The 22,258-nt window shown below is 36.8% G+C and overlaps 1 protein-coding gene across 2 annotated transcripts in view; it reads right to left on the bottom strand.

The window, feature by feature from the left end:
- prkn (parkin RBR E3 ubiquitin protein ligase) overlaps positions 1 to 3,472 on the bottom strand; it is a 168,044-nt gene extending 164,572 nt beyond the window's left edge. For both annotated transcript variants that reach the window (XM_034005349.3, XM_059024659.1), the window contains exon 1: positions 3,328 to 3,472. In XM_034005349.3, coding sequence (XP_033861240.2) covers positions 3,328 to 3,334 — 7 coding nt within the window. In that variant the 5' untranslated portion in view covers positions 3,335 to 3,472. The remainder of the gene's footprint in view (positions 1 to 3,327) is intronic.
- Between the last annotated feature and the right edge of the window lie 18,786 nt (positions 3,473 to 22,258).

Here is a 22,258-nt window from a genome sequence, read left to right as displayed (position 1 = left end):
TGCATTCACAATGCACAATGTACAAAATGTACGGCTCCAGTATGAAAAAAAATAATAACAATCTGTAATGTTTCATTAAAACTGAAAACAGTTTAAAAACAAACTTGGATCTCATCTTATCTGTTTTACTTTGACATGGTCACAAGCTGTTTCGCTAGTGGCAGGTTTTTTTGCAAGAAACACAAGCATTTCCAAATTTTTCTTGTTTAAGTTTGCTGCGCCTAGGACTGTACTTCAATTCTGTCACAATCACTTAATTTAAATATGAAAAACTTCACAGATGTGTGTTTTTTTTATATAGGCTATAAACTGTAAAATGTAAGCAAACAATACATTTGGCAGGGGTTAGCGGATGTACATAGGAACTGTTGTGTTACTGTTGTTGTTGTACAGGGGGGACTATTACCTTGTGCTGTGTTGGCTCTGTGTGTGTGTGTGTGTGTGTGTGTGAGAGAGAGAGGGAGAGTATGTGTGTGTCTGCATGGGAACTGCTGAGTTGTGTGTGACCGGGTCGTGCTTTCCTGCCTGGGGAAGAATAAAAGGGGGAATGCGAAACGCCTCCTGTTATTCCCAGAACCCGCAAACACTACAATATATATGCGTTGTGTCATCTAACAAGCATTATATTTAGAAAAAAACCCCACTAAAATCACTGGAAATAACCCTTTAGTTTGCATAGTTATTTAAATATTTAATAATTTTAATATCACTACTTCCAGTATTATCTGCCCTCTCACCTAAATCAATCAGGCAGAGGGCTTACCATCGTATATGATTGGATCACAGAAAATCCCCCTTTTTTTTTTTTTTTTTTTTTACAACATTTAGCTGCAGTAACTCAATCATGCAGCTTTCAGTAACAGTGTAAGGACTCTGACTATTTAAGGACATGATACTGTAAGTTATCCCGTCATGTATTCCATAGAGAATCCAGGGGCATCAAACTATTTCAGTGAAGTAAATTAATTCTATGTAGAAATTACCATTAATAAATAGAAAAAAGTGGAGAGATTTGATAGAAACCAGCTGGATGCCAGTATTAATAATGTTACAACAAACGGTAAAGCAGCAATAGGTCATCGTGACCTTTCTGGTAGCATCATGAACCTGTGTTAACCAAAATTTAAGTCAGAGATGACACATTGGTTACCAATATATTGTCATGTTTTCAAATCAAACCAAAAAACTCTGGTTAAAGGAAACAGTCCAGTATTGGTAAGAAACAGAAGGAAAAAAAATGTAAACCAATGAGACACATTCCCAAGGTACACAGACAGAGTCACTGATAAACAGGGTCATTTTGTGTTTTGTTTGTCGTGTCACTGACAGTAATTGTACTGTGTGTGTAGAAGCCTTCAGTGATAATGAGGACCTAGAGGGCTGTCAGTAGGCTACAGGAAAGTAAAAGGAGGAGACGAAGTACAATATCAGTCTGCTCTACTCAGTCTTGTTAGAGCATGAAATGAGTGGTATCTTGTTGTCTGTAGGCTAGAAAAATGTTAATTGGAGTTAAAAATTGTTATGTATATATATATATATATATATATATATATATATATATATATGCCTAATAAACGTGGAAATAAAGTGGAGGCACATATCAAGAGCTCCCAATTCATATGCAGGTCACACACAGTATAACATGTATTAAAACATTCACAGCATGCAATTAACAGGTGTTTTGACAACTCATGAGAAAACATTGGTATCTGCTCTGTATTTGTTAATCTTCACTACTTATGAAAATCTATAACATACAGAAAATAAATAAAACGGGTCAATGAAATGGATGCCCTGTCTTATAAATGATTTCACTTTTTTGTATTGCAGTTGAAATGAAACATTTCATCGAATTGTTTAAATGTTACGTGAAAAATAAAATATCGCGTACGATCACCAATTAATTATTTTATGAGACGATGTGAAAAAAAAAAAGGTTTGTTTGGGAGAAGAATGAAACACTCATCTCCTGATCTCAGTCAATGTGGAAATGTAAAAAAGAATCGAATTAGATTGATTTTCCAATGAAACGTTAAAAGGAATTCTGCTCTGAAAGAAGAATTGAAATTAAGGATGGAAAGTGATTAGGTACATGGGAGCAACGGTAACTAACTGCTCTAGTTGTATTTAAAATATCTTTATTACCAAAATTAAAGAATAACAAACTAACAACAAACCTAAAGACCTTTAGTCAGAAAAGAGGGGTACCTATGATTATGTTGGCCAACAGTAATACATAAATAAAAAACAGCTACTGTTCCAGTATGAGAGTCAACAGCAGTTCGGGGCAGTCACAAACTCCAGGCTCCCCATGTATTTACTTGGACTGACAGGGCTTAGAAACCAGCCACCTGACGTGACCTGTGTACTGTTCTCATCTGTGGCACTCTAACACAGGAAGCCATCAACAGAGAAGAAAGAGTAGGCAAACTACCTGGACAGCTGATACTACTACAAATTCCAAATGGTCTAATAAAAATCATGTTTAATTACAGGACCACTTAACAACATTCGGACGCATTGTTATCCATCACTGAGTTTATAATAGCAGCGGTCCAGTATCATGTTCCAATGTTAGAAAATAGTTCTCCTTGCAGGTGACCTTCCTACATTACTCCATAGTTATTTATTAATGGTGACCTCTGTTTAAGACATCAGACCTGTTCGGTTCTCCTTTAAGATGGATTCGGCAGCACTCACACAGGACTCTTCGTGCTCATTTAAAGTTCCCTGACATGACCAGGAATAGTCCTACAAGTTGCTATCTGGCAGCAGCAATTGTTTTACAAGGTCACGTGACCGATCAGCTGTAGCTCGAAAAATCTAAATAAACATTGCACCGGATTAACTGCAAAACTGTTAGTTCCACCATGAGTTAGTGAAAAGCAAAAAAAAAAGTTGAAATAGACCGCTTACTGCAAGCCACTGCAAGTCACTCGATCAAGCAGTAATAATAGTAAACAAACATAACCTGTGTGACCAAATTCAAAATCTAATGATAATGCTATCCCCGCCTGTCACACGGAACACGGGGTTCGATTACGCGCCGGGGAGGTCAAAGCTTATGTTTTATTATCTTCCTTAAATAATAACATTTATATAAATTAAATTAAGACACATGAATATTACAGTACATGACAAATAATATTCCATTATGAACGTAACTGCGATAGGCGAATACACTGTATAAGATTGAATCATGCAGCAGTTAACCAGTTTGTGTATGTTTTAAAACACACGCCATTGGGAGTGTGTGATGTGTTTAGTAAAACACATTACATGTTAACGGGAGGAGACATACATAAAAACGTTTTATTTGTTACATACCTATCATTTTCTGAAGGTGTGTTCTTTGAAACCGAGGGAGAACCTTAACTTTCTACGTTAGATTTGGTAGTACGAATTCTGCAATAAGCTTCTGAGGCCACATCGAAATACACAGTTCAAACTGAGCATGTGCGACTTTCTTTTGGCTTTCTGGGTAATGTAGTTTTGTCACGTTGTCCATCAATGTTTGCAAGCTCAGTTTGCACCATGTATTTGTGCGACTTCAAATTTCAAACTGGTAGAAATTCAGGAACTGTTTACATTTTTCTGAACTTTATAAGCTGACTTGGGAAGCCTATTGTTATTGTAAAGATTTTTAATTTTTTTTTTATGTATTATTATTTTTTTTATTTTTCCTCCCAAAACTTTAAACTGCTCCTGTTTGCACACGGTGTAACCAATCAACATGAAACTTGAAAGGTATCATCCCATGTAGATTGCAGTTCAGATACAAAAAAATGGCACTCCTGCGTCAACCAAGATGGCGGCCTGATGCATTTTTTGGAAAAAAAACTTTCAAAATCTTCTTCTTGGGAACCGGTGAACAGATTGATCTGAAACTTTGCATACGTCATCAGCAACCAACCCCGCTTTAAGAGTGCGAAGCAGAAGTTGCTGCAAAAAATTTTACTAGCAAAATGGCTGCCACCAAATTCGCCAAAACGCACCCAGACATCAAACTGCTTCTGTTTGCACACCGTTTAACCAACTAACGTCTAACTTGGTAGGCGTCATCCTAGGGACAATGGAATTCAAATATGGCAAAATGGTGTTCTTTCGTAAAACAAGATGGAGGCCTACGTTTCGTTCTTAAATTTAAAACCTCTTCAGTTGAACAGTTTAGTTGATTAACTCCAAAGTTGACATGCATCATGCCTGTGTCAATACAATTGACTTTTTCAGAAATGGTGTTTATGTGTTTTTTGTTTAGAATCCAAGAAAGGAAGAGAATTGTTTTGTCAATTTCTGGGGTCTGCATTTATATCTTTCTTCAGTTGTCACAGGAAATAAGGCAATGTGCCCATATACATTCATAACTGATCATAATTGTTTTTCTGAATTGATCTAGATTGATATGTGACTATTCCTTAGGGGGGGTCATAAATGACTACTTACTTGTTTGTCATTCCTCATCAAACATTATAAATACATGTAGTCTAAAATACGAAACCAAGAGTCTACTATCAGCCCTCTGTCATTGTGATTGTTCATTGGGATTGTTACTGACAGTTTTAATATGTAACATGATACATGGCTGACAGTAATGCTATTCACACAACAGTAAGGCTCGATTGAAGGTTGCTTGCCTACAAAAAAAGGAATTCTAAAAATCCATCCGAGTTCAAAGAACGTGACATTTGTGATTTATCATTCATTTCATAAGACCCAGTGCCTGCTTTCATGGACCAATTGGTCTACTAAACTAGAATCTGAGTTGCAAACACTGCATTGTTTTTAGTTCAACCTTTTATCACGAGGGAGGGCTGGACAATCGAACAACAGATTGTGTTTTATGCATTACTGTATATATATATGTATATATGGGTACAATTCTAATGATATTGTGTGCTGAGAAGCTTGGTGCAGTTTACACAGAGATGGCTAAAAGTACAATAAATACACTTGATTGTACAGCTGTTCTTGAGTATCTGTTTATTCTAATCAATATTTTCCAATTAGTTTTAGAACACTTGGCCCAGTTAGAAGAAATAACACATTCTTACTGGGCCAATGACTTATTATTATTATTATTATTATTATTATTATTATTACACATGCCAGGGAAATATATGACTGTACTTCTCAACTGTACAGCAAAACTCTTTTTCTACTGAGTGGTAATGTAGCTATTAGGAAGTTGTTTTATTTAGTCCTGTGTAATCATCTGCACCCCTTTTTTTTGTTAAAATTGACCCTGTTCACCTTGAGAAGCAGACACAAGAGGAGAGCTGCAAACTCAACAGCACCGTCAGCCCACTTGCTCCTGTGCTGACAGGTCTCTGATATAAAACCCAATTTAAAGCAAATATCATTATCCTTCCAAGTTTAAAATAGTACGCACAAAATGATGATGACTTGAAATAATGTTTTTGAGAATTATAAAAGTCAAGGACTATTTGGTATTACACAGTCCACAAGACTATTATTTCAAATCCACAAGAGAAGGATTTCCAAATGCTTAGTATTTTTATATCTCTAGCAAGTGGGGTATGTGGTTTCTTATTATTTTTTTATCAGGGGTTCTGCACAAGCATTTGATTATATTTGTTCATTTTATTCAGAAGGGTACAGTACATCCCTAGTATGCTCTTATCATAAGCTTCCTTAAGGAAGTACATCTTGATTTTGATATTCATGCCATTGAAAAAATAAATATTGTAGGTGTACAAAGATAATAGGTCTTCCACTCTATCCTGAAGGTGTACTGTTTAAAAAAAATAAATACTCAAGATTTATTTGGCAGCGTTCGCTAGGAGACCAAAAAAAAACTCTTCTAAGGATCTCAGTGTATCCAGATCACGCTCCCTCCTGCAACAATTCTGTTTTTCTCTTCTGACAGTATGCCACACACTTCAGCCAGAGCACCAGCATTGTTGCAGGAGGGAGATGAACTGGATACACTGTGATGTGTAGAAGAAAAATGGACTTTCTTCTGGTGAACGTTCCTGAGTCAAAGATGAATAAAAGCAATTCCCAAGTTGATTCGCCTGTGATGTGTGAATTTCAATGAAGCAAAGAGATACATGGGATGTAATGAGTCGCATGTAAACACTGCAGGGCGTTCTGTAACACTTCAGGAAAGACTTTATCAAAAATTAAATACAATAAAAAATGGTGCAATTGCAATAAGAACCAGAATGATCAAAAAGATGTAAGAAGACAGTAAAAACACTCTCTACAGCTACTTACTCTTTAGGCAGCTATAGGTCTACTCAATATGTTGTGGTTTTACAGAAAGCAGGTAATTTGTTTCAGGCCTGAATATTTTTGCTCTGGCAATATCTTTTATTATGTTGACTCAGCAGATTTCTTAAATCACTGTCCCCAGTTTAATCGGAAGAACCCTGCTGTGCTGTTATCAGGTTCTGTGCTACTCCTTTCTTACACAGCTTGCAATATAACAGCAGGGAACTTTATTCTTTTTTTCTTAATCAAAGTACTGTAGCGCCTATTATGTGTGGCTGGGTTGATTGTCTTTTTTACTCAGCTGATCTTTTCTGTAGGGGGTATCAAGTGAATGGAAAAGGATGAACGAAATGAACAGAAAACAAGACAGGATCTCCCAGGTTTAGTTAACATGGGTTTCTACAAGTTGGTGTCCACGTTGCTCTATAAATAGGTCCCTGACTTTATTCTTTATAAAGAATAAAGTCTTTATGGGCAGCAGTGTGGAGTAGTGGTTAGGGCTCTGGACTCTTGATCAGAGGGTTGTGGGTTCAATCCCAGGTGGGGGACACTGCTGCTGTACCCTTGAGCAAGGTACTTTACCTAGATTGCTCCACTAAAAACCCAACTGTATAATGGGTAATTGTATATAAAAAATAATGTAATTGTATGTAAAAATAATGTGATATCTTGTAACAATTGTAAGTCGCCCTGGATAAGGGCGTCTGCTAAGAAATAAATAAATAATAATAATAATAATTCTGGGTGCAGATAAGTACACAGTAACAGTGTGGTATCACTAAAAGCAAATGGCATCAATTCAAAAGCATCAGCTCTGGGATCTCCCAGATTTGCAGCAGAGCACACAGATGTTTTCATCTCTGATTTCTTTTTTTCTTCTCTAGAGACTTTTATGCAGTGTGCATGTCAGGTCTTCTCTTCTCGAAGAGTCATCTGAAAGGTATTCAAGTTCATCATTTTAAAATATACACGTGCAGCGTCCGTCCCCTCGGCAAGAAGACAGAGAGCCCCTTCTCACTCCTGAAAAAGGCGTTCACCTCCCAAGTAGTGTAATGGCCCTTTGAGAAAAGAGAAGCATGCAAAGCCATACTATCAGACAGCTACGCCATATTGGTTGCCTAAATGCTAAGCGTGTCAGTGCATTTGCCAAGGTGTCCCAGACATTTTATCAGCAAGCCTAAAGCAGATGCTAAATGTGAAAAAATTGAGCTCTTGTAAATATAGATTTTGAGCAATTTAAAGGTTTAATAATATGTGTGTGTATTTCATTTGAAAAAAACAAATGCTAAGAAAGATTTTGAAATATCATTATTCCTTGTCATCTTTTGAAGGTCTTGTGGTGCTTTGCATGTATTTTATACTGTAGATGAAGTTTCTGATACTTCCTGCTGCTTCATGTACTGTACTGTAGTTCAGACTCACTCCGATGGTCTAGCTCAGGGGTCTCCAATCCTGGTCCTTGAGGGGCGATGTCTCTCCTGGTTTCTGTTCCAACTATAACCTAAATTACTTAATTGGACCAATTAAGTGATTATTAGAAGCTTACTTGCTCCAATTATGTAATTTAGGGTACAACTGGAACAAAAACCAGGAGGGACACCGGCCCTCCAGGACCAGGATTGGACCCCCCTGGTCTAGCCACAGTTAGCAAAGGTAGATGGATGCAACCGCTTTGCATATGGAGTATTTGCATATCCTAAATTAACATAAAAACAAATAAAAAGTAAAGAACCAAAATATTACAGTATGGGTTTATTGAGAGTATAGGGGAAGGTACTGTATGTTAATTTAAAATCAAGTACACAAAGTGCTTCCGGATGCACTGAAGTGCAAAAAAATGTCTTGGTTGCATTGACTTGGGCTATAGTACATTTCTTGTGTTCCCTACAAGTACAGCTTACTTCTGTTGCCAATTATCTGTTAAGAAAGCATCTTACTTTCCTTAGAATATAAGAATAGTTGCAATTTATGAAATGCCATCTTCACAACAGCTACTGTAACATTGCAGAGTTGTTATTTTCTGTCTAGTTAAATATTGTATCTTTTGAAAATACATGAATGTATTTATCAAAGATTTCTAAAATAGTCATGTATTTATCTAGAAAGTTTATTTAAAAAAAATGTTATTTACTGATTCATGTGTCAGTACTGTCCCCTTTTTACATCCCATAGGATAGACTGAAAAGAGCAAAACGATCTGCTGAAAGAAGGAAACAGAAAAGAACAGACAGCTTCTTCAGTCTTTGAGTAAAGCGATAGAATCAAATTGCGAAATGTGCTTTGAGCAAATGCACAGTTCCCAGACAGATTTTGAAGATGTTGCTCAATCTGTGAATAACAATTAATTGCAGGGTTTTAAAAATGGGCATCTAATGGGCATTTAATAAACTATTTTTTTTATTGAATTAACATGAAATTAGTAAATTATATTGAGATACACATCATTGATTCATTATTTATGTATTTATTATTTATGCAGGAAATTAACCTATTGAGACTTGGCCTCGTTTGCAAGGGGGTCAGTAAGCAATTTAGGAGGACAGTGACCTCAAACATTAAACTTCAAGTGAGTTTGAAATAACGTTTGTAATGTTCTCGCCTTCTTATTTACAAAGTACAGTTTTAGAGGAAAAAACTAACACGATTAAAAATGGATTGTTTTATTCATACTATAACACTACCTTATACACAGTATTTAAACTGCAAAATGAAATGTCAATCCACGTTTGTCTAATCACTGTTTTTTAAGCAAAAGAAAGAAAGAAAGTATGCTTATTAAATGTTTCATATTCTCAGAAAGCAAGTTTTGCAGACCCGATCAGCACTAGACAGTGCTGTGCTTGTGGAATAAAGACAGAGACTGCTTTTTGCTTAAATGTTGGTAAATTAACATTTTCAAAAGAAACAATATTGAGAGCTCCACTGGGCTACTGAGCCTCATTTTAAAACACTGTTTTCATTGTTTAGTTTATTTATCCATGTATTTTCTTTTAGTCTTCTATATTGTAGATTGTCTAATTTTATGTTTTCTAAAACTATGAATTTTAGTTCATTCATGTTATGCTTGTTAATGATGACATATGTAGGTACTGATGCATATCAGTAGGTTTTGAGTAAAGGTCTGTTTTAATAAATCCTTGATCAAGTTTAACCAAGGTATCTAAGAATTAAATTTCTGATTTTGTCCACCTTAGATCTACCGAAATATCTGGATGGGTATTATTTGCTAATTCATGAAACTGGAAGCGATTCCTCTCCATGTGTCTATATTCCGAAAATGTCATCCATGTATCTCATGTATTCTAAAGGTTTCTTGTATACTTTACCCAACAACATATCCTCCCATTTACCCATATATGTGCTTGCAAAATGCATGCCTAACTTTGAGCCTATTGCTGTGCCATCATTCTGCTTGAAACATTTATTTCCAAATGTAAAATAACTATTTCCTAAAACTATCTGTATCATATTTAATATCTCTTCTGTGGGTATTATGCTCTTATCTTTTCTGTTATCCAGTGCCTCTTTACATGTCTCTAAAGTTTCATTCCTGGGAACACTGGGGTACAGGGATTTTACATCCATGCAAAATAAAATGGTATTCTCTGGAAGTTCATTTTTTAATCGGTTAATCCTATTCAGAAAATGTATTGTATCTTTAACATAGCTAGGAAAACTTTCAACATGGGGCTGTAACTGCCTCTCAGCTGTTTCTGCAATAACATATGTTGGGTTATCAACTGTGCTAACAATCATTCGCATTGGGTGTTTTTCTTTGTTCGGTTACCTCTAACCAAACCTGTTCTTGGATTTTGAGGGATCATGTAATTTTTTTATTATTTTGATATAAATCAATTTGTATGCACTCTATCTATATATACATTTATATTTAATATATTTAATAGAGAGAAAGAATACATGCAGTCATATGAGGTTTTCACCATCACGTGGCCTTCTAGCCAAAAATGTATTTACAGTACTATTAGTACTGTCTGCCATAGCCTTAAGTTTTCGCCTATTGATTCGCCCCATTGCCGCAGATTTCTGTATCCCCATAGAATTCTGCATCCCCGCATGCCTGTGCAGATTCAGTTTTTCAAAGCTGGACGTGATATTCCTGTGCCCGTGTCCCGCTGTGTTCTCAAGCACTACCATTGAGTTCTGCTGCAGTTTGCAACAAATATTGAAAACAAGACCAAACTAATTCTGTAGCAAAAAAACCCCAGCACATGAACACCACTGACTTTCTACAGTACGCTCTGCCTCCTGTGTTGCTCAATACACGAAACCCTTGATTAAAAGTAACCTTATAAAACTGTAGTTTTCTTTTAAAACACATTTTAATTTTATTACATGTAAATACACCTGGCTTAAAGTGTGGCCGATTGTTGAGTAATTTGCATTGCTCTTAGATTTGTTCCCATTGAAAGGAAGGGGTATCGTAATATGAAACTTTGAAAATATATCTCACTTTACTGACACTACCGTTGTCACAATACAATGCATATGGGCACGCAGTGTCTTCTGGGAATAGTAGTTTACATGGTACACGCTGAAAATAACCAAACTATCCAATCACAGGGGTAAAGAGAACATTACAAAAGTATGAGCGCGACACTCAAACTGGGCTGCTGACACGAAATCCAAGGATCTGATACACAAACCAGTCTTTGAACTGTGACAACCTGGAGGTCCAGCCTGCGACCAGCTGGAACAGAGACACCGTTTTCGGACACTTTACGAGATAACTATTCTAGTGTTTGCCTTGGTGTGGGAGTCCGCTGCATAAGACGTCTAAAATCCTAAAAGTACTTATAATCAAATCTCTAACTTAGCCCCGATTGATCACCGGAGAAAGAGTTGGATGAACATTTGAAGTCGACATAACTGTTTAGTTTAGTTATTTCTTCCTTTCTGTATTATTTTAGTTTAGTTGTTGCACCTTTAGTTTTTCCTTTTATTTAGTTTTATTTCTTATAAAACTGTTCCTTTGTATTCACTAGAAACGTTGTCTAGTCCTTTATTTCAATAAAGGTCAGGGTTCTACATGACTTGAATTCAAAACAAGGTATTTTATTATTACAATTTAAACTAGTCCAAATACAAATATACCTTGCACACTACTGCACGCACCCAGGACTGGTGACCTGTTTGTATTATTGTGGGGCAGATATTGTTTATTATTTGGGACTGTCTTTTCCCATGTTATTTACCCTGTGCTGTACACATTGGTGTGCATTGCCGGGGAATTATTGTTTGGTTGCCAGACCTGAAAACTCCAATAAAAACAGACCGGATTACAATGATCTCTGTCTGCTTCTTTCACGCACTGCATCACTCCTGCACCTGTTGCCACTCAGCCACTTTGTCACAAGCCTCCACTGATGTAGATACATCTGTTCTTTAGTTTGCATTGCAATAGAGGTCCTTCATTTGCAGTAGTATGTCACTGTTTAGTAATATATATTTTTTTAAAATTAGTAATGGCAATCAAAAATACCCTTTTGTAAAACAACCTGTATGTTTTTTTTTTTTTTTAAACCATTAAAAAAAAAAAAAAAACACTGGATGGATGCATTTCACATGTTCTGCTATACGCACAACTGTATTGTACAAACATTAATCATACTGTAAAGCGAATAGGTCTAGTCTAAGAAAATAAAACAAAAAGCCCAACAGAAGACCTTCCAGAAGCTCTTAGTGGAATGAGAGTCATACAATTCCCTTTAATATTCCTTGAGCGTAATACTAAGGCAACAAAACAGCTTGAAAGGCAAGCCAAGAACATGCCACTGTGACAGCCAGCCACAATACTCATTGAGTGACATTCCTCTTTGCTAAACAACGTTACTTTATAGCTAAATGCCATCAAGACATTTCTTAGTAAAAGGAGGTAAATGACTAAAAGTCAGCCACCCATCTTTGCTAACGCTTCTATTCTTCAATATATATATATTAAAAATGACTTGAGTTTTTTCCCTCAGGGACTAAGTATCTTCAAGCCCATCCATCTCCATTTGGATGAGGCTCTAGCAACCCAGCCTATTTGCCGCAGTACATCAAGTGATGGAAGTGGCAATATGCATCAGGCAGACAGCTATTTATCTCTCCAAACTTCGTTTCTGCAGGACGCTTCGGAATGGAAGCTTTAATTACAAAATGGCTAGGTCAAGATTGAGTGCTCCCCGGTAATACAGAGTGGAATACAAAGAGAGGCGGATTCTTATTACACTGTCGCGGATTCGGACGGTAACATATGCTGGCGTGATCGCTTTCATATTCTCCAATGTTAGAATGTGACCCTCAGCACTGCATTCACTGTGCCTCTGACACGTTTCTGACAAAAGGTTAATTGGCTTCAAAATAAATGCATTTCTTAATGGCAAATCGAAACACTGCTACTCTTCACTCTAAAAAGGGCCCTCTGACATTATGTGTGCCAACATGCCAATGTTATATCCAGCCAGAGTACTTGCTAAATTACATTTAAGATCTGGGGGACAGACAATTCCAGAGAGACAGCTTTTGTCTCTGATCGGGAGATTGCTTAGAATACTTCTGCGTCTTGTTTCATATTGGAGCCACTTTATATAGATATGACCCATTGATATGTATACTGCCACTGTTACAATATTAAACAATTACATTATTCCATACTGTTTAGACCAGTTTAATGGCTATCAAACAATGGGATCAGGCTCCTTTCACAAAACATTTATGTACCGTTTTAAGAAATGCGCTGTTAGATTCAGTATTGTAAATCTAATTGTGATTAATTTAAATCAAGTTTGTAGTTCACGAAACCTTTTCCCAACGGTTTAGAGATGATTAGAAGTTCATTCTCATTATTTCGTAGCACCATTTAATCAATTTAATTGGATAATGTGTATAGAAACTTAAATAAAAAACAAAAAACAAAAAAAAACTGTCATTAAAAACAATTTTGTGAATAGGGCCTTGTATTTCTTAAAAAAAAAAAAAAACATAAATTTTGTTATTGGGTAAAACACTGCTCCCTTTATAAACCTTTTTTTCATGGGCCATAGACTACATTACTCCAAAATATATAGTGATAGCATTTAAATATGTAACCTTCACATACAGAGAACTTAATGACTTAAGTTTCTGTTTGAATAATTACTCTCTCCAGTCATGTCATTTTCTCTGTAAATGTTTTTTTTTTTATCTGTGGGATAAAACACATAGAACTAAAATAACAGAAATGAATGTGGGGGAAACAAAATGCAGTGCTGCCTTGTCATTTAAGTTCGACCATGTTGACAGTAAATTGTGCGTAACGGACAGTGTTGTGCTGTTACACATTCTATCTGTGCGATGAGGTTAAATAGCTTTAGAACCACACCTGCACATGAGCCTGGCTACATGAGCATTTTGTGAAATACACCCAACCCAAACATTCCATTAAATAAGCTGCTTGATGAGATTCTGGGATCAATAAGCTGCTAACAACCAAACGAGCAAGATGGGCTGAATGGCCTCCTATCGTTTGTAAACTTTCTTATGTTCTTAATGTTTTAAATATGAACACTCCACATTCTTTCGCCATCTTCATCAAGCTCTTCCGAAGGTCACACTGCTTCTGCTGTCCAATTACAAGGCAACTTTCCCCGAAGCATTTTTAATAACTGCTCGATATCTGGAAATATTCAAATCAATTATCAAGGAAAAGACTAATTATTATTATTATTATTATTATTATTATTATTATTTCAATTGCACTATCTTTTTTTTATCTTTGTCCTCAGTTTATTTTCACAGAAGCATTTTTTAATAACTGCGCAATAATAATTAATAATAATAATAATAATAATAATAATAATAATAATAATAATAATCTTTTGTTCTGTTTATTCAAATAAACGTGTACAGTTTTAAAACGCTGTTTTGTACGCATTTTATAGAGAAGATCATTGTTATGGAGGACTATATTTATAGAACGTTCATTTTAGAGTGATTATGTGAAAGGATACGTAAAAAACAGAGGAAAACCTAAATAAATTCAGTAATCTATGAATCAGCCTCATCTTCGAATTAGCCTACCGAGGTCTTTGTTTTCACTGAGAGAAAGTTCAGTGTCAGTCACTACCGAGGTCGTTTTATCCGGGTAGATTTTGTAAAAGTGATCATTCTAATAGGGCTCATTTCATTGAAAAAAACGGTTCTTGCTGCTTGGATCGTTTAAAAAAGGGGTTGTTATAAGAAGGGTTCATTCGTTATAGTGAAGTTAGACTATTTTTACCACCCCAAATTTTACCCCAGTTTTGTCCAGTTCCACTGTTGCCTCACTGCTGTCACCTACTGAGCAGGAGGACTGATGATCAACGTGTGACCCCAGTTCCCACTGTCAAGCCCATTGCCTCTTTTCACCCTCTCTGAACCCATTCATATTACCAAGTTAGCTTGTTCTCGGTTTAAAACAAGAAGGAGCAGTTGTGCATTAATTAGTTGAGAAGTGAATTCCAAATTACAGCTTCGGGGGTGAAAGGTTATTGGATATAAAAAGTCTACGTAGATGAGCAGTATTTCCAAACGATTCATCACAGAGCATGCCTGGTCTAAGCAAAATCTTAATAAAAATATCTAGAACCCCTTTCACACTGGCACTCCTACCCAGGTCTGGATACCCCTGGTTCTGGCTACTCGGGTCACCATCCTGCATAGTGTGAAACCACATACCTGGGTCATACCCAGATCCCAGTGACCAACCTCAGGATGTGGGTCTACACACTTTGACCTGGGTTGAGCGAGACAAAATGCATGACGGCTGTTCGTGAGCCAACGCAATAACAAACAGCCACAAGGTTTCACTTCCGCAAGGAACATTTCTGTTTAGCCATATTTTTGTTGATTGAGAGACAGCATGAGCCAGATAGCAGCAGGGATGTAGAAACATTTGCTCTAATCAACATTTGGGCTAACGGTTCAATCCAGAGAAGCTTGGATGGAAGCATCTGTAACAAGCTGCTTCCGGGGCATTGATACGCACGTTGTGTACTTGCGTCAGTCACCCAGCTCAACCCTGCTTTATCAAAAGCAGTGTGAAATCGCATACCCGACCTGCATGACATCGGGTCCTGACTCGAGTAGGTTCTGACCTGGGTAGAGCATGCCAGTGTGAAAGGGGCTTAGCCTATTGATATAACAAGATCTCTAAGGGCTCATTTTAATCAACACAAAGTGGAGTATATCTGAGAAACACTAAATCATTGGCAGCCTGTTTACTTTAATACCAATCCATACAGAAATAAAAAAAAAACCACTTATTGGCATAAATGCTAATCTCGGCAGAGCACAACATTAAAACCCTGCCGCTCGTCAAAAAATAACTTTCATTTAAATATGCTAAATGACCTCTACAAGCAAGACGGAAGATTTTCCGCTAAATGAGTTTATGCTCCCTGCCTGTATAATTTATGTGAGAAACCAGGGCAAATGGCTTTCTTTTATAGAGCAGTAGTGCTTGTAGCAATCCTCTAGAAATAATTTTCCCCGAGCTTCCATCTGTTCTTCAAACCAGGGCATATGCCATCTCATCGAGCTTGAAGTCAACTGATTTATAAGTCCTGGAAAGCGCGTAGATTGAAAAGAAAGGTCTGCTGCTGCAATGTGACAGGGATTTGTTAGGCACTTGGATAAAAGACAATTCACACTACAACGCATTACGGGGGCTGTGCTGTTGCAAGCTTGTAAACATGCAATGGTGACAACTAAGAAGAAAACAAATCATTCTTTCACTTTAAACTACAGGGACTTTGTATCACCAACATTTTTTAAAATATTTGTTTTAATGTTCTGTATTTTGTCTCGATTGTCATTTCTTCTTAAATCATTCTTTACCATGTCTACTAACTAAGCTCCAGCTAAAGCTGCTTCTCGAAAAGACTCTTTAAGGCTGATTGTGGGGAACTGAGGTGGGGAAGCATATCAATGTTGCACAGGCTTCAGTGCGCAATGCTTCAACTATGGATGAACGCAAATCTGCTTCCCCACCCCTCTTCCTCGAGGGGTCTTTTCAGAATCAATGTTTGCTGGAATAGTTGATAAGCATGGTAAATAATGTAGAAAAAACGATATAGATAATATTTACATACAAAACCGCTATGGCGATTAAACAGGTAAGAAATAAAATATTAGGAATAAAATGTTTATGATATAAAGTCACTTTAAACCTCCCTTCAAATAACTTAGGGGGAGTGGTGGCGGCAGTGACACACATCTGATTGTTATTTTATCAGCACCAGGGATAGGATTCTTTCTTACCGCTGCAGAGATTGCCTTCTAGAACTGTCGAATCCTGTTACACTTTAATCTTTAACTGCAGAAAAGCAACATTGGTTGTTCAAGCATTCTCTGCCGCTTTTCAAAAAACTTCCTCTTGACAGCATAAAACAAGGCTTTGATGAATTCTGTATGTCTGCCCTGGAGGTGAAGCAGTCACCCCAGTCCAATTAGCTATTTAATGAGATGTTATCTTCCATCCCTCCACGTTCACTCCTTTTCTCATCATATCTCAGACCAGAGAGAGAGAGAGAGAGAGAGAGAGAGAGAGAGAGAGGGAGCTATGACAGGTGACAAACAAAGAAATCAAAATCGACAACACAACACTACATTTATTTTTTTATATATATACATATATATATATATATATATATATATATATATATATATATATATATATATATATATATATATATAATCAATCAGTGTTTTGATGTTTTCATTTCTCGCTGTGGAACAAGACGTCTCTTCTGATTTAAAGCTGAGAGGCGGTGAGTGAAGAACTGGGATTAGCCAGCATCAACAGAGAGTGGGTACAGTTAGCAAATACCATCAATTGAAAGTTTGGGAAGGACAACTAATACACTTGGTCTTTAATCGTTACTTTTTATCCTTTAAAAGGTTTTTCATTTTTACATTTTGTTGTCCCCTTTAAGTTGATACACGGCAGCTGAAAGCATCTCTTCAGGGTTCTGTCCAGACGCATTTCAGACAGCTGCCATACACTTCTTTATACACGGCTCTTCAGACTTATTCCACTGCATTTCTGACTACAGCAGTGATATAATACGTTATGAAATGACTTCTAACCAAGGTTTTAAAATCCATTACCTCCTACCTCTTATTAGCATCAACAGTAGATCTTTGGAGTGGGTCTGAACTACAACACAGCATCTGTATATTGCAAATTAAAGAAGAAAAAATATTATTGTTATTGCTAATAAGAAGTGAGATTATAAATGGATTTTAAAACTTGGTTGACACTCTTCTGTGTATAATATGTTTAAATGATATAAATGCTCCAATGCAAAAGTAAGAACTTTAAGATTGTTTCACTACCCTTTCTCAGAACATTTACACCTACTTTTTGAAAAGAGAAAAACACTATACTGTAGTTCAGTAAAGATAAAGGAGTAGGGCTAAAAATCTTGATGATCAAAAACATTAACATTGTCTTACTGTCATTTAACAGCATCACATTTGTTGTTAGGAAATTCAGGACATGATCAAAAGTCTCCTGAAGGGAGACAAAATAAATGAGAAATATCCTAATTCCCCGAATAACGGAAAATCTGTCTGAATCATGCCGCCTGGAGAAATCTCCGTGCTGTGACTAAAAATCAAGTCACATCTAATGTACACAGGGTGAGCTGCTCTTTTTTAGTTTGCCTTTGCTGTCATAGTGGTCATATCATTCTGAAATGAGTCAGAGGTTTAATTAATAATATATTCATGTTATGTAACCCTACTCCCTGCAGTATCAAACTGTATTTTAGGAAAGAGATTACCAGGAGTAAAATTACATGATGCCTTCCCCAAGTGATCTGTTAATTGAATTCCTAGCCTTTACAAAAAATATACTGTTGTAATATTGCAATGAATCACATTTAAAGTGAAGAGGACAAGCAATGCTCTAGGAAAGGGGTTTTCAGTTCAGGGCCTGGGGGGTGGGTCAAGGGTTATTAATTTACATGTAACAGGTAAATACTTCAGGGCCCGAGTGCACATTAAACTGGTTTAATTAAACAGATTAAGCTGGTTCAATTTAGAGAGAAGATGTTTCAGACTATTTTGAGGACAAAATAGTCTGTTTATGCACAAAAGCGTTACAGACGTGTTCAGTTTATGTGTAGATGTTCCCAGAGCTTTTTTCAGTGGATGAATTGATAACTTGCGGATTTGACAGTGTGTGTCATAAGGCATTATCTGATTGGTTATTACATATTATAAAAACCAATCAGACTTTGGGGAGAGAGTTTCCTTTTTGCTGGAACCACACAGGAATGTGACCCTTTAAAATGAAAACAAAACCCAGCAAGTCATTGACACCTGATTCGTTCCAGCAGTGTATTTTTAATTCTAATGAATTACTCTTGGTAACTAGCAGGATAAACCCAGGTAATAGGGTAAAACAAAGGCTGTTTGGCAGTCATATCTGGATAGCATGACTTAAGATGTCACGCTTGCAATACATGTCTTCTGTTGGAGAAGTAAATTTTATTTTAGAGCTGCAGAAGGTTTTCAAAAACACGGGTAATCACACAGTAAGGTCAGTATTTCTCAATAGTTAAGTAATTAAATCAGTGCCATCACAGAGTACATTATTTATTCAATGCATTACAGTATTGATATTTCCTTGTAAAATGGTGTTTTAAACCAGAAAACACATTCATTAGATGCACCTCTTCTCCATACGTAAGGCACTTTTTCCTCATTAACATTTTATTGCCAATACTTTCTTACATTCACACCTGAAGATGAATCTGACAGCATGCAAATAAAATAAAACTAGCACGTGATTAAATTGAAAGACATATACGGCCCTTTAAAACGAATGCTGTCACAAGCCCACACTAATACAATTAACTGAGAAAATGGGAGTACACAAGGTGTTGTTTAAAAATTCAGCATGTTTTTGAAAGAATTTATAAACCTCCAATTTGCCTCCATAAATCAAACTTGAAGTGTTTTTTAATTATGTCTGCTATCTTCAACACTTCACCCTGGAGGCTCACTACAATTTAAACAGTAATTCCTTATAGTTGACATTTAATCTACTCCAAGACCTATTACACCTAAATATGGAAGGCGAAACATATTTAGAAAATGTAATTACTTTCATGTGCAGGAGCTGTGTTCATTTTCAATTCACATCATTTGTTTTTAATAATTATTTTCATATGGTAGCTCTGAAGGCAGCTGGCTTGGTTAAAATATATGTAATATAACTACTCTCCCACCACTATAAAACCAGTCTCCCAATATTGTCCCACTACATCCTGAACGGTAGTTGATAGTATCAGATATTTCTGAACACCGATCAGCAGGAGTGGAAGGGTAGGCTTGCGGTCAAAGCGAGTGGCAGGAAAAGCAAACTCAGGACAGTGATTCAACGTTAGAGAAACAAAATTAAAACAAAAACCAGTACTGGCCTTTTAAAGCAGGGTCAGGTGTTTGCAATCTTCACCCAAGCAGGTGGCTATCACAGAGGTCTTGCATAAAGATTTACACATTAAGTACATGGTAACTATGCATAATAACATTGTAACTATGTGTAAGTGCACATGTATTTACTTAGTAACTGCTATGTAAATACACAGTAATTAGAGACACTCAGTGTTACCTTCAGTTGCTACAAGCATTCTAATTGAACAGCTACAGTACTTGTTCTTTTCCTTCTACTACAATGACAGCATCACTTGCCTATGCAATGCCATTTACTTGTGCACCACAAAATGATTGCTTTCATTTAGAAATAATTACAAGAAGAGAGGTCCCCGTGCTGAACCCCTAGGTATCTCTCTATTAATCTCCATCGGCTTGAAAAGACGGTTATCTCTGCTCTCTAAACGTTTCCACCACATAAATAGGAATTACACCAGTTTACAGTGTGCGGCCCAGAAGCTAATGTAAAGCGACTCTTCAAAAGTGAATTATGATAAAAGTATTCACAGGCTTTTGAGAAGTCAGCAAATGCAATTCAAAATATGTACTGTACAGTATAATATACATTATTATATTATAGAACATGCAATATTCTATTATTTACCCTTACATTAGAAAAAAAGGGCAATTTACACTTTGAAATCAAAAGCTTTGAAAAAAACTTCATCTGCTATCTATGGAACTAATGTAGGACATGTAGAAATATCTCTTTACAAGCGTTCCATCTCACAGTACCAGACAACACAGGAGCCAGGGGAGTGGCATCAGTGATTTGGAATTAAATATCCCCATACTGAACTCTTACTAGAGGGCAGGTAATAACACATCCTGTAAGTGGTGTAGAGAGGTAAAAAGTGAGACAGCCCCCCCTGCTGGACGTTACTTCATTATCACATGCACACTGTCGGACACTCAGTTACATTACAGCAATTTTGAGATTTTGCTGAGGAGGTTTGTGTTTGCAGAGACCCCCCCCCACCACCACCACCCTCATTAGTGAGGCAAATGTACTTCTTCCTGAACATTGCACACAGACCCTGCATCAAATTTCACTGAAATATACAGACATATATATGGATCATTGCTGATTATTTCATTTTATGACTTAGTACTTGAAAGAAAAAAACAAGTCCCAGGCTGTTGTAATTTTTTTTTTTAAAGTACTGTTCCAAAAAGCATGACTGTTAGAGAGCTATGTTCCCTGGCTGCTTGTGCTCTTTGTCTCCTTTGTCCTTGGCACCCACTTAAAGAACCGGGTCTTTAAAACCCTGGCCCTTCTGTGTCACTCAGAGGAAATAATAAACCATTGTCTTCATTAAGCAACCCTTGTTTTAGCAGGCAGATCCCAGAAACTGGAAAAGAGATGTTGGTGAGGGGGGTGAAAGAGTTTTCAAGTGAGAAGGCCCTTTGTTCGCTTCTGTTTTATGGCTACTTACTGGGTAGATTCATATTCAAATGGGCTGGGGTTGTGAATCGGTCGTACGCACATTCTCATGCACCCAGGACGGCTATGATTATGGCTAATTACAATGCCGAATGAAATCCTAACAAGACTCCTCCATCAGACTGCAGCTCATGTGGGAAGCAGCAGAGGCCAGCCAACAGAGGGGTGATTTTTAGTAATTGCAAAGAATGGGGTTATTTGGAAACAGCTTGGTAAATCTGTACAAGACAAAACACTGCCTTAATGAATCACTTCAGGTCCCCGAATTCACAGGCTGATCAGCTGGCTGTGCCTTTTCATTTTCCTTCCTGTTTTCTTTTTTTATAGACTTATGAGATCTAAGGGATGTCACAGCTTTGATTCACACTCTGAAGGTACAACGTCTCTTTTTGTGAACTCGGTTGTTTTGTTCCAGTCATGTTTCAACCTTTTAATGATATAACCTGACAGAATGATACAAAATAAGGGTTTGTACTAACAAAATACAGTGTTGGCATTTGGAAATATCTTCCCAATGATGTTGTTTATGCATAGTTGAGCTTGTTGAGGGAATATGGTTATTAACAAGTTTGTTGAATTACCCTTTGTACCAGTTGCATCATTACACCTTAGAATTAAATCTTTAATATTCGTATTTCAGTAAATTCATTGAACCGACCATACATATGAGCTTTACTTTGTGGTCCAGTGGTTAAAGAAAAGGGCTTGTAACCAGGAGGTCCCTGGTTCAAATCCCACCTCAGCCACTGACTCATTGTGTGACCCTGAGCAAGTCACTTAACCTCCTTGTGCATAGTTCACACACCCTAGTCTCTGTAAGTCGCCTTGGATAAAACTTTAAAGCCATTTCTGTACATGTAATTTAATTCATTATTATTTTTTGACAGTCCAACAGACTATAATGTCAGTTGGTAGTTTATGTAATGTTAAGTCCACATCAGCTTCTAAACACTTTGATAAGTTACTAACCTGTGCCCCAACAGTTGGACTAACTAACAAGTGTTATATTGCAAATGTCTTACAACTCCTGCTAAGTGAAAGGATCAGCATAGTGACAGGTTGGGCTTTCAAGCGAATGGTAAAGTGCAACTAAGGGACCCACCTTTAGAGAAAAGG

Source organism: Acipenser ruthenus, chromosome 5, assembly GCF_902713425.1.
Source record: "Acipenser ruthenus chromosome 5, fAciRut3.2 maternal haplotype, whole genome shotgun sequence".
Taxonomy (NCBI): Eukaryota; Metazoa; Chordata; class Actinopteri; order Acipenseriformes; family Acipenseridae; genus Acipenser; species Acipenser ruthenus.
Note: the sequence above shows the minus strand (reverse complement) of the source record. Positions and strands in the feature narration are given on the sequence as shown.